The 14,042-nt window shown below is 41.8% G+C and overlaps 1 protein-coding gene across 1 annotated transcript; it reads right to left on the bottom strand.

Annotated features, from left to right (window-relative positions):
- Positions 1-3,812: 3,812 nt before the first annotated feature.
- LOC142235430 (uncharacterized) lies at positions 3,813-11,628 on the bottom strand. Its single transcript, XM_075306682.1, has 3 exons — positions 11,582-11,628; positions 11,276-11,365; positions 3,813-4,896 (listed from the first exon to the last, which is right to left on the bottom strand). Exon 3 carries the CDS (start codon positions 4,890-4,892, stop codon positions 3,813-3,815), a length of 1,080 nt encoding a protein of 359 aa, XP_075162797.1. The 5' UTR covers positions 4,893-4,896; positions 11,276-11,365; positions 11,582-11,628.
- Positions 11,629-14,042: the final 2,414 nt, after the last annotated feature.

Genomic DNA, 14,042 nt, shown 5'->3' with positions numbered 1-14,042 from the left:
ACCGATTCGATTTAAATTTGGTATGTTGTGCCAACATACAGTTATGTGAAAAATAATAGGGACAGTGTCCTCCCACATTTAGATAACATTAAAAACCGAACAAAAAAATCCAAAATTCTCTCTTTTGTAAACGATTCATTCTTTCTTAAAAGGTAGAGACAAAATGAGAAACAACATTTTTGTTACTATTGTACGAGTAGTTTGTATTTTTTGCGATTTGTTATAAATTGACATGATTTACGTGTGAAAAAAAAATAAGGACACTTCATGAAAGTTTAAACCTATTAATTAATTAAATAAAACTAAATACACTGAAAAAACAGTGAACCCACCAGGAAGAAAACTTTCGGTTAATTTTAGAAAATTTTGAATATTTGTAGAAAAATTTAACTAAACAGTATTACAAACGTTAGCATCACGCCGATGTCATAAAAACAAATACACATTTTTCGACAAATTCAAGAAAATTTATTAGACATAATTAAGTTTTTTCACTTGTTAAAGAAAATTTTGTAGTTTGATGGAAAAACTTGGAGTTCAAAATTGCAAGAATGTCTTTAGTGACATACGAAGTTCATGATGGACGCATTTTTGGTAAAATTTACAAATTTTAAGAAATTCTGAACTATTTTGTGGAAGACATAAATTTAGTTCATCTTTATGCTTCATTGGAGTATATTTTTTTCCTCGGGTTTAGTTAATTTAACTAACGTACACAAAAATTATTAAAGAAATGAAAACTTTCTCTAAACATAATAATTCCATGAACTAAAATAAAGTTAAAGTGGCTTTAGTGAAATAGAGAGTTCACTTTTTTTTGAGTGTAGATACTAAAAGATAGTACTGAATATTGTTTCATAAAGCCGTAGTGCTACATTAGCACTTATTTGCGGACCCTTTGTTGTCCAGAACGGTTGAACATCCCAGCAAAAAAAAAACGCCGCCAAAAAAGTAGTGAAAATGTTCTTTTTGGATTCGGAAGTGGTGCAAAATTGGCGCAGAAGCTATGATTTTACCACGGGCTTGTCATAGGACGGAAGTCCTCCATTTCAACAGCCGTTGCACGAATTAACTAACAACCGTCGAACTGAACGGACGTGTTTTCTAATAGCGGAGTATTTCATCGTAATAAGTACTTATTACGAATTTCACGTGTGGTGGAAATAATAAACCACCATGCAGCGAAATTCAAAGTCATCCACTGGGTTGCTAACTTCAGGGCCCAGTGGACGGGTAACGACTGAAGTTATAAATTTGGGCAGCGACCAAGAGTCAGGCCCAATTAGTCGACCTGTAGACGGGTCGACTGGCGGTGACACTTTGGCAAGTCGAACCTTTTCTAAGGTGACGACATCAAAAGGAGGCAATCCCTCTCGAAAGAGATTCAAGGAACGAAGAAATGCTTTGTTTAACCTAAAGAAATTAGGATCAGTCGACCCAAGCACGTTGTCGGCTAAGCAAAGCGATTCCTTAAAATGGGCTCAAGGAATTCTTGAAGCTGGAAAAAGGGAACGATCACTGGATGAGCTACCATCCTCTAAACGGGATCAAAGATCGTTTGCCTCAGTTGCAAAAGACAGCCTTTTGATGGCTATTATAATTAAAGGAGCATTGGACGGTATGATTCCAAGGCAAAAATAGGGGGAAATTGAGAACGCGATGTCTGGTGTCTACTCAGAGGTGCGAAAAAGGTTTCCCGGACCAAGTCCTCGACAGCAAGATGCTGGATGGTATCAAGGACGATATAAGTTAATAGCTTTTGCAGACCAGAGGTCTATGGATTGCTTTAAAGCTGCATTGATGCTAATTGGTGAAGTTTGGGAAGGAGCCGCTTTGGAGTTAGTTGATAAAAAAGACATACCGGCTAAACCTAGAGCACATGCATGGATACTGGCAAACCCTCCTGATCCTGAGTCAATACTAGAGAGACTAAAAGAATGTAACCCAGATCTTCCAACCGCCGATTGGAAGGTTGGTCGTTTGGATGAGGTGGATGGACCAAGACGACATGCGGTGTTTATATTAAACATAGAGTCGCTGCCACATCTAGCCCAGACCCAAGGACGCGTAAGTTATGGCTTTCATGATATCCATATGAAGGTATACAAAAGCGATCAGCCAAAGGATACCGAAACGGACAAGCCTCCGGTAGAGTCAGCAGTGAAAAAATCTCCTAGCGAAGCCGAAGGAGACATAAAACCTGCAGACTATGGCGAAAATCATATGCGGGAAGTTTCTACAGGCTCAAGCCTCACCAAAGCTGAACCGCGGATTGTTGCGAGAGTCACCGAGATCTGTGAAGAGGAAGCCCTTGATGACTCAATTGAAGCGGCTGATGTGACGGTGGTTGAAAATTTGGATGGTTTTACGGTTCCTCCAGATAAATCTTCACCATTGTAAGGCCGCTTGTGCTGCCTTAAAAGTTCTCCTGATGAAAGGAGACATAGATATAGTTCTTATTCAAGAACCATACATATATAAGAACAAGATCTGTGAATTAAGCACTCCGGGTTTCAAACTTTTGCATAATACCGGTAACGATATAAATCGAGCATGTATAATTGCTAAAAACGAACTAAACTTGTTTCTGCTTCCTTCATTGAGCAATGCAGACACTGTCGTAGCCAGTCTAGAGATATCCACATGCAAATATTGGGTATCTTCGGTCTACATGGGACATGATAGGGATATGCCACCCTGTGCACGCTCACAAAAAATCGCTTCTGTAACATATACTCCCAAACATATTTTGCTTCAAGCATATACATTTTTGGCTATTGCCCAAACATTTATATGTTTGATCTCTTCCAATATATAATATGTTTGAAAGCATATTGGTCTAAACAATATATGTTTGGGTAGTCTAAGTTCCAAACATTTTGTATTTTTGCATCCAAATTCAATAATGTTGTCTTCCAAAAAACAATATGTTATTATGTGAACATATAATATGTTTGGAAGCATTTTACATCCAAAAATATTATATGCTTAAAAAAAAATTCTCCCAAACAATATTGTGCTCAAAATTTTATTTATTTATTTATTTATATATTTACAATCATAATGAATTATGAAAATAAACTGTTCGCCGAATGCGAAAAGTATGGAAATATAGAGAAAAATAAAAACACGATAGTTTAATATTTTCAATATATAACAAGAGCAGAAGGTTTTATTAAGGTGTTTTCTATTATAATTAATGGTAAACAATATTACCTATAATTTCCAACGATATGGATAAATTTGCAACCGCACCAATTGGCTTATCGATAACAAGTAAAGTGAGAGATGCTCTCAACCAAGATGGCGGAAGGCGGGGCTTTTGACAAGATAAATTAATATTCAAATTATGACATTTCTACTCTGGCAGGGATGTACCAAAAAGTAGTATACAAATTCTAACGAACACTATTAAGTCCAATTAATCTTTACTCGAACTTAAACATTGCCGGCCGCCTTGCAACATCAAGGTATGTTGTAACTAAAACTAAACTTAAAATACAAAATGAGGCTAAGTGCAGTGCAAAGTGAGTTTTTTTCAGTTCATTTACCATAAATCCAATTTATTAATTCATTTATCTTTTCAAATTCAACCTAAGACTAGATAAAAAAAAAAACTAATAAAAATAATTACGTAAGGTCAGAAGGGGACCTGGTAGAACCCAAAAGGGGGGCTCTCGCGACAATATATCGATGGGTCAAAAGGGGACCCGTTAGAACCCCAAAAAGGGGGCTCTCGCGAAGAGATACAATAAAACGATGGCCAAAAGGGGGCCGTTAGAACCCAAAAGGGGGGCTCTCGCGCATTTACCCTAGCAGTTACACAACCCGGACAGAACCCAACCGAAGATTGTATAATGAGCCACCGGGAGACCGGGCGACGTATACACCCTATGTGTTATGATTCGCCCATACACCTCAGGACCAAAAACGATCGCAACCCGTCCCACTCGGTAAAATTGCGGATCTGCCAAAGGTAATCCCAAAAAGGATTCCTTGATCCGTTCTGGCACGGCTTCGGCGGGGGTCAACACACGACCTAGATCGTGCACACGAGCAGTAAACGTCAGTCGCTGCTCTAGATCATAAGCGGACGATACTGTCAACCGGCAAAATTGGACCCCCTCAATATTTGTAACCGGTAGCCCTAAGTTCTCGACCATAGAACGACAGATTTGGCTTTGGCGCGCGCAGTTGTCGATTACTGCACGGACCGGAACGGACACACCATGGGGGGACACGCGGACTACGAGGCTGGGCGCCAGAGTAACGACATTCTGCAGAGGCAGAACTCCGACGCCGCCAAAATCGGAATATGACCGTGCCACAGCAAGATCGGACGGACGATTCGTATGGCTCCCACTACGAATCCGCTGAGCAGACCTCGAGCTCCCATGTTCAATTCGAGGCGCCACAGCCGCAGCGTGTAACAAAACATTGTGGTCCCCGGAGCAACTGGGGCACCTACGCCGGCTAGGACAATCCTTCGACTGGTGGGTCTGTGCTAGACATCTGTAGCAATAGCGATGTCGTACCACCATACGTATCCTCTTCTCAATCGAAAGAGAGAGGAACTTCCGACACCGCCGCAATGCGTGACGACCTCCACAAACCCTGCAAACCAATGGAGCAGGAGTTCGACCAACATCAGTAGCCTCTACTACAGCCGGCGCCACCACGGGCTCATCCACAACTACCGGAGGTGGACTCTCAATTTCTTGGGGCGATAGCTGAACCTCCGGAATGGCAGGCGACGGTATCGCCATCGGCTCCTCCAACAATGCCCGTTCGACCGCCGACATATCAAGGGGGCACGCAGTATCATCATCCGATTGATCCATAATAACCTCGAAATTTTCCAAGTCGTCAGCGAAGCACGAGGTATTTTCCATGATACTGCGAGAAAATATACGAATTACAAAGAGTTCGCCGAAGTGTCGGTCAATGAGACCAACTTAGCTATAGGTCGTCTTACAACGCCATTCTCCGTACGTATATCCGCGACCCGAATGTGACCATCTACGCCCGGGTGAACCGACACGACTCGACCTAATTTCCAAGAAGTTGGTGGAAGCTGTTCATGACGAATAACGACTAGGTCATTTACCATAACATCGCGCTGAGGAAATTTCCACTTATATCTCATATGCAGATTCTTCAAATATTCCTCTTTCCAACGTACACAAAACTGTTGTGCAAGAGCCTGTACCTTACGAAACCGATTCACCAACGAAAGAGGCTGTTCGGTTATAACTGGCTCAGCAGGGGCGAGTAGAGGGGCACCTATAAGAAAATGACCCGGTGTCAAAGCGTCAAGCTCCTGCGGGTTATCCGATTGGGGACAAAGAGGTCTTGAATTCAAACAAGCCTCAATACGAGCCAACACCGTCGAAAACTCTTCAAACGTGAAACGAACATTCCCTATTTGCCTTCTGAAATGCAACTTAAAACTCTTCACCCCAGCTTCCCAAAGGCCTCCCATATGAGGCGCACCAGCTGGGATAAATCGCCACGATAGGCCCTGGTGTGCAAACTTAGAGGACACGACATCACTGCTTCCCCTAATTACATCCCGGAAATTTCGTTCAAGCTCACGCGACGCACCCACAAAATTTGTCCCATTGTCCGAGAAAATGGTCGCAGGACAACCCCGACGAGCAACAAACCTATGAAATGCCGCAAGAAAGCCGGCAGTCGACAAGTCGGAAACCGCTTCCAAATGAATCGCCCTAGTAGCAAAACACACGAAAACGCACACATAACCTTTAGTTATGCGACAATAACGTCCGGTGAACGACTTCACCTCAAAGGGGCCTGCATAGTCTACGCCAGTCGTAGTAAAAGGTCTGTCGAGAACAGTTCTTTCCGGAGGAAGAGGAGCCATCACCTGACTACAAACCCGTTTCCTCTCCAAAAGACATGGTTTACACCTATGTATAACCGAACGAATAAGATTCCTCACCCGAGGTATCCAGTATTCTATACGAAGAATACGCAACATCAACTGATTTCCTCCATGAATGGAAATCAAATGAACAAATTCCACCAAAAGCTTCGTGAATCGACAGCTGTAGGGCAAAATTATAGGGTGCCGCTCCGAATACGAAAGAATAGGCGAGCGGCTCAAACGACCATACATCCGCATTACACCCATTTCATCAAGGAACGGGTTCAAAGAAACAAGTGAACTGCCAGTACCTAACGAAGACCTATCCATCAAGTCCTTATATTCATTACCATAATTCATTTTTTGAGCAAGCACTATCAAGCGACTTTTAGTTGCCCTAATCTCAGACGATGATAAACTGTGATCCGCATAGCTACAATCACGCCTATGAGCGGGATGCGTCCGATAAAAGAATCTCATAACATATGAGATAACACGCAGCGCTCTATCCAGAGAAGAAAATCTATCGAGAACATCCTCGTATGAATTAACGAAAGAAGCATGTGCCTTCACAGACCGAATTTCTACGTCGGTGTCAAAAGAGGAAGTGTCACGAACCGGCCATTCCGATTGACTACACGATAGCCACTGAGGCCCATGCCACCAAAGTCGAGAGGCGGCCAAATCCGAAGGGGACACACCGCGGCTGCCAAGATCAGCAGGATTATCCTCCGACCTCACATGATACCAATTCGTACCACCGACGTTCTCCTGAATGCGACATACCCTATTCGCGACAAATGTTGTCCAAGCCGAAGGCGTTTTCTTTAACCAGGCTAGTACAATAGTCGAATCCGTCCAACAATAAATTCGACCAAAATCAATACCGATTTCTCGAATGACCGTTCTTGCGAGTTCGGACGCTAAAACAGCGCCGCAAAGCTCCAAACGAGGCAAAGAAACCGATTTCAACGGAGCAACTTTCGTCTTGCACGATAGCAAATTAACGACAATCTCGCCATTCGGGGCCAAAACTCGAATATATACTACCCCCGCGTATGCCTTAACCGAGGCATCTGAAAATACGTGAAGCTCGGCCGAAGTGCACGGTGTGTAACGAATCCACCGAGGAATATTTATCGAATTGACATCCGGATAACTATCTACAAATTTTTCCCACTCGGATGCCGTTGCCGAAGGCAGTATTTCATCCCAGCCGACGCGATCAAGCCAAACCTTCTGCATGATAATCTTTGCCACAATTATCACTGGACCTAACCAACCGACAGGGTCGAATAATTTCGCGATAGCCGACAACACTTCCCGTTTAGTGTATCCACACCTTTTTGCTATAGGCTCGACCGCGAAGTAGAATGCATCCAATTGAGCATTCCATCTCACACCCAATGGTTTCGAATTGCTAGCCTCGACAAATGCCAGCAATTGAGCATCAACCAAATATTCCGGCGGTAGTGAATCTAAAATTTCTCTATAATTCGATGTCCATTTCCGCAGTTCAAATTTAGCCGTCGCAAGCGCCGCGATTAATTGATCCCGAGCCATTATCGCAGTTTCAAGGTCATGAGTTCCGGTCAAAACGTCATCAACGTACATACATTTACGTAATATATCGGCCGCGAGTGGAAACTCCTCCTCAGTGTCTTCAGCTAACTGTAACAGTGTCCGTATCGCGAGATATGGTGCACAGTTTACACCGAAGGTCACCGTTTGTAGTTCATAGTCCTGGACTGTCCTTGTCGGAGAATCCCTAAAAACAATTCTCTGCAACGGAGCATGAGAAGAGTCCACTCGAATCTGCCTATACATCTGTGTAATATCGCAGTTGAACACGTATTTAAATAGTCGCCATCGCACAATAAGAAGGACTAAGTCCTGCTGCAAAGTGGGACCTACGTGAAGGATATCGTTAAGACTATTCCCGTTGGACGTTTTATTAGACGCATTAAATACGACGCGAAGTTTGGAAGTCTTCTTCTCGAGGTTAATGACAGGATGATGTGGAAGATAACACGAAAGTGTATCACTTGCAGAAATGGCGGATACTGGCCTCATGTGATCCAAATGCAAATATTCTTTAACAACACTATCATAAACTGATTTCACGTCCGGCCTTTTCGATAATGACGATTCATTACGATAAAATTGCCTCAAAGCAGTTGTTCGGGACTCACCCAAATATCCACGAGGACCGAGCTCTTCCTTTAGCGGAAGTGTAACTATATATCTACCTTCCGAATCTCTGCGCGTTGTCCGAACGTAATTCTAATAGTATTCTCGGGTACAAGTCAGCGCCTAGTAGAATATCGACCGGTCTCGACACGAAAAGATTCGGATCAGCTAAGCGAATATCCGGAATCTGAGACAAAACTTCCTGCGACACCGTAAAGGAAGGTAAATTCCCGGATATAGATTGGAGCACTATAGCCATAGTTTCCAACAAAACCGACGCGTTGAGTGGAGATCCGATTTTCAAATTACACATTTTACTCGATTTGGCCGAAATTGCGCTATTTACCCCCGAAATTGTAACATTAGCCGCGTGAACCGGTAGTTTCACCCGATTTCGAAAGCGTTCCGTCAGAAACGAAGATTCTGAAGCGGGGTCAATCAAAGTGCGTGCCGGATATGAAACCCCATCGTGCATGATATTAATCATCGCAGTTCCCAAAAGCACGGCCCTATTTTGCGTCGTATGAAATGCCTGGCGAGGTAGGCACGCCGACGAGGTAGAAGGTTGCGGCTGATCAACCGAAGGCATAGTTCTCGGTTGAAAACTAGCCGCTGAACTCGACAAGGTGTTGGTCGAACCCGTCGCCGAAGTCGCGCTATTAGACGGCGTAGAATCGCGATGCAATAGCGAATGATGTCTCGAATTACATTTTGCACACGAATATTGTCTTGGACAATCCTTCATCTCATGACCTTTCATTAAGCAATTCAAGCACAACCGGTTACGTTTTACCACTATGTAACGTTCCGATACCGAGAGTTTACCAAATTTAACGCAAGCCGAAAGTCTATGATTATGTTTAGGACAAATAACGCACTTAGATTCCGACGAAGCACGCGACGATTTAGAAGAAGACGCATTGGTAAAATGCGCTTTTACCTTCTTTTCCTGAGAACGCTTCGAAGACGTGTCTTCCCGCAAATCATGCAAACACATCAACGTACGAACCCTTTCGGACAAAAAAGCGTCTAAATCCGCCCACGACGAAAGGGCTGATTTGTCCCTAACACTCTGCTCCCAAAGAGTCTGTGTGAGCCGCGGCAAACGTTGAAGGCAAATAAAAACGAGTATCTGGTCCCAATTATCGGTCGAAACTTCGTACGTATTCAATGCCGAAAGACAGCCATTGATTCCACGTTGAATCGATTTCAAACCCGCACTTGTCTCTACCGATACTGCCGAAATTGCAAAGAGAGACTTAAGTTGATTGTGAACTAGAACCCGCTTATTGTCGTATGCATCAACGAGGGCCTTCCACGCGAGGGCAAAACTTCGATGTGTCAGCGGAAACTTCGAGACAATTTCCCTAGCTTCGCCACTGGTCTTCCGCACAAGATGACACAAACGCTCGACGTCCGTTAATCTTGAATTGTTAACATAAACTGCTTGAAACAAATCCCGGAATGTAGGCCAGTCTAGAAAATTGCCCTCAAATACATCCGTATCGCACGGTGGCAACGCCAAATTGTGAACCATATCACAAAGTGGAGGGCCACTAACGGCCACTTCACCCCTAAACCCGGCTTTGCCATTAGGCAGCGACTGCCCATCCCGATCAGCCGGTATCGAAGTAGTCGCGTTATTAGCCCAAATCGCTTCGGATCCTTGAGTCGATTTATGAGACCCGATACTCCGTCTCGATGCTGCAACGACCGAAGACGCAGACGAAGTGATCGATGATCTACGTGACCGACGAAACTGGCCCAATTTTCGATTTATCGCGGACAAACAATTCATATAAGCCTGATGGGACGCGTCATATTTCCCGTCCACCGATTCAATATCGCTCGTTTGCGTTGTTCCGGCACCCTGTAAACTAGCCACGCATTCCTCAAAGCAATCCTGAACCTTTGTCCACAACTTCCCCAATTCCTCACTTCGAATCTCGAGGCTATAGACGTCTAACTCCTCATCTTTCATGGCATTAAAATGGGCGTGGAATTTAATAAGAGCGTCCGAAACGCGAATAAAGCGATCAAAGGGAGATACAGACATTCTAACTTTACGTTCAACTACCAAATTGAAGAATGTAACCAAATACGAAATTACAATATAGCCAAGAAGCAACGGCCAATAAAATTACCAAACTCAGACAAGGTTCCGTTCAATAAAAATAGCAAAATACGCAAAAGTAACTCGAGTTACAAAGATTAATTCGAGTCCACAACTCGCGAAAATCCGACAAAAGATCAAACGTTCCCAGAAACCGAAAATACTGAATGTAGGGTGCACAAAATATTACCCCCGAACGCTTGACACAAGAAAAATTATAATAATAATAATAATAAACAAAGGTATAAATAAATCAATAATAATAAATACCTGTCCAATAAATATTCAAAATTTACCAAATATTTGAATGATCGAATAATTTCTCTCAGTGTGAGAGCGTAAAAGTTTCAAAATATACCGAGTTTTAATTCAAGCCCCGATTCCAACCGGGAAATATTCAAACCTTTGAATTCAACTTGAATTCTAATGTGGGAATTACACGTAGTGTATAGCCCCCTTAAGAATTCAAATGATGATCGATATCCGATAACACGATAGTACGAGATGTGCCCGATTAGTCACTATACTATAGCAATCGACTAAGAGCGCAACACTGATGAGAACAAAACAAAATAAAAGCTTTTGTATGTTCTCAAATGTATGCAAATGAACGAAACAACAATTAATAAATGAAATTTCAGCACAGAAAACGCGAAAAAGTGGTGAATATACGAAACAAAGAGAGTGATATATGTGTATAGTGAATATTAGTGTACGAAAGTGGTGAAAATATGTACTTTAAGTTATTTCTCTCCGAAATTATTTGCACAGACGTCAAAATGGAAATACAAAAACAAAAACCTTGAATGCGTTTTGCCGTCGGCAAATGAAAATTTACTTAAAAACAATGAAAAACGATATTTTCACGCAAATAAAGGCAATTAAACCACTTTAAATAAAAAAAACACTAATATTCACTGATATCACTGAACTTGTACACCACTTTTAGGAATATTTATAATAAAAACCGATCGCGTAGCGTTGTAAAACAACCTTTTTTTTTCTTTAAATGGACGGACGACCACTATATTTGTTGTTGCACCGACCGCGAACTCACTTTATAAGGGAAAATGCACTGCACTTACCTTATAAAACGATGAAACAGATGTTGAGGATGATGAACTGATTGGTTTGAGTTTAAGGTGAAATTGATGACCAGGTCAGGTGGACTGTGTCTATAACAAAAACCAAGAAAAACACCGGTTAAACCAATTCTTCCACTCCGAAGTCCAATTATCCGGTACGAATGGATCAAAATGTTCGCCGAATGCGAAAAGTATGGAAATATAGAGAAAAATAAAAACACGATAGTTTAATATTTTCAATATATAACAAGAGCAGAAGGTTTTATTAAGGTGTTTTCTATTATAATTAATGGTAAACAATATTACCTATAATTTCCAACGATATGGATAAATTTGCAACCGCACCAATTGGCTTATCGATAACAAGTAAAGTGAGAGATGCTCTCAACCAAGATGGCGGAAGGCGGGGCTTTTGACAAGATAAATTAATATTCAAATTATGACATTTCTACTCTGGCAGGGATGTACCAAAAAGTAGTATACAAATTCTAACGAACACTATTAAGTCCAATTAATCTTTACTCGAACTTAAACATAAACAGGTAATATAGGTGCTAACAACATACGTTTTCGACCTGAATGCTCAAAATTTTGTTTCTGCCCAATTGTATATTCCCCCACATCTTTCTCACTTCCACGAGATTTTTTTAGTTCTTAGCACCTTTTTCTGTAATACAAACATTGTAGAAGAAAATATTCAATTGTATGATTTTTATTTTATTTTAATTTTACCTTTTGCCGGACGGGGATTCGAACAGCGGACCACACAGTTTGTAAGGATCAAAGAAGTAGCTGATCAATTGCCCAAGGAAAAATAACAAAATGTTAATTTTGTAATAACAACCACCAACTTAATTCAATATCGCTCCCTGTTAAATAGCGCTCCAAGCTACTAAACACATATATGTTTATAGGCTATTTCTAAATTAATATATGTTTGCATCCAAGCATATTATATTAAAAAACATTTTATGTCCCAAACATAATATGTTCTAACATATTAACATATATGTCCCAAACATGTTATGCTAGTTTATGAACATTATATGCTTGCACTCAAAAATATTGTGTTTAAAAATTTGTGTTCCAAACATATAATGTTTATAGCCAAACATATGAAAAACAGTCTTTTTCATCCGTGTGCCGTTAAGACCTTAGTTGAGGAGTCACTAAAAACAAAGACAAAACTCATTATGGGATGCGATGCAAATGCACATCATAGTATTTGGGGAAGTAGTGATACTAATGCAAGGGGAGAGTCGCTAATAGAATTTATTTTGCGTACTAACCTGGTAGTTTGCAATAAGGGAGATGCACCAACCTTCGTCACCAGGAACAGACAAGAGGTTTTGGACGTAACGTTGACCTCTCCGGAACTGAATGATAAGATATCTGAGTGGCAAGTTTTGAGGGAACATAGCTTCTCAGATCATCGCTACATCAGTTTCAGATTGGCTGTTCGTACTTCAAAGACCATATTTCCGCCAAATGTTAGGAAAGCTGATTGGAATAGGTATAGGGAATCGTTCAATTTGATGATACCGGAAATGCCGGAGACAAATATGAGCACTGTGCAAGATATCGAACACGCAGTGGAGCGGATTACGAAGGCCTTCAACATTTCACTGAAAGCTGCTTGCCCTAGAGGAAAGCCAAGGGGAAAAAATCGGCCGCCATGGTGGTCTACGGAATTAAGTAATATGAGGAAATCCTGCAGGAAGCTCTATAACAAAGCAAAGTCCACAAGAGCTCCGGAGGATTGGGACACTTACAAGATGAATCTGAGAGAATATAAACGAGAACTGAGAAGGTCTCAACAAAACTCTTGGGATGATTACTGTAGCAGTATTGAGAATACGTCAGAGGCTTCCAGACTACGGAAGGTACTAGCATCCACTAACACTGCTCCAGGTTTCATTAAAACATCGGAGGGAAATTGGACAACGTCCAGTGAGGAGACGTTGGAGGTACTTTTGGACACACACTTCCCTGGAAATCAGACGGTTGAACCATGTTCCGGCGGTGTAACAGAGGCTCGGCGATCACTTCCTATCGAGGAAATTTTGTCGGAATCTAGAATAAAATGGGCTTTAAATAGCTTTGGACCATTAAAATCCCCCGGACCTGATGGAATTACTCCGGCGGAGTTACAGGCAGTGGCTAAAAGAATTATCCCCTGGTTGACGGTGATATATAAACAATGTGTAAACTTAGCATATATTCCAGAAAAGTGGAGGGAAACAAAAGTCGTCTTCATACCTAAAGCAGGAAAAGCCTCTCACTCGAGTGCGAAGGATTTCCGACCAATCAGCTTATCCTCATTCCTACTTAAGACCCTGGAGAGGATGATAGACATGTATCTTAGAACTAGCGTGGATTCAAGTTTGCTCTCGAAACGACAGCATGCATACTCGAAGGGCAGGTCTACTGAGATCGCATTGCATGAACTGGTCAGCTTTATTGAAAGCTCACTATCTGTCAAAGAATACACAATCGTGGCGTTTCTAGACATCGAAGGGGCGTTCAATAATGTCTATCCGAGCTCGATATTAAATGGTCTGACAACTCTGAATGTTGATCCAGGTATACTTAGGCTGTTAGACGAACTTCTAATAACGAGACGTATTTCAGCCACACTAGGGCAAGCAAACATACAAAGGTATGTGAACAGAGGCACTCCCCAAGGAGGAGTTCTATCACCTCTTCTTTGGAATGTTGCTATAAACTCTCCGGATGACTGAGAAATGGGCGAAAGATAATGGTCTTG

The sequence above is a fragment of the Haematobia irritans genome, chromosome 4, assembly GCF_050003625.1.
Source record: "Haematobia irritans isolate KBUSLIRL chromosome 4, ASM5000362v1, whole genome shotgun sequence".
NCBI lineage: Eukaryota > Metazoa > Arthropoda > Insecta > Diptera > Muscidae > Haematobia > Haematobia irritans.
Note: the sequence above shows the minus strand (reverse complement) of the source record. Positions and strands in the feature narration are given on the sequence as shown.

Bases quoted from the DNA above. Each gene is read 5' to 3' on its own strand.
- LOC142235430 (XM_075306682.1), bottom strand. From the start codon at position 4,892: ATGGAAAATACCTCGTGCTTCGCTGACGACTTGGAAAATTTCGAGGTT.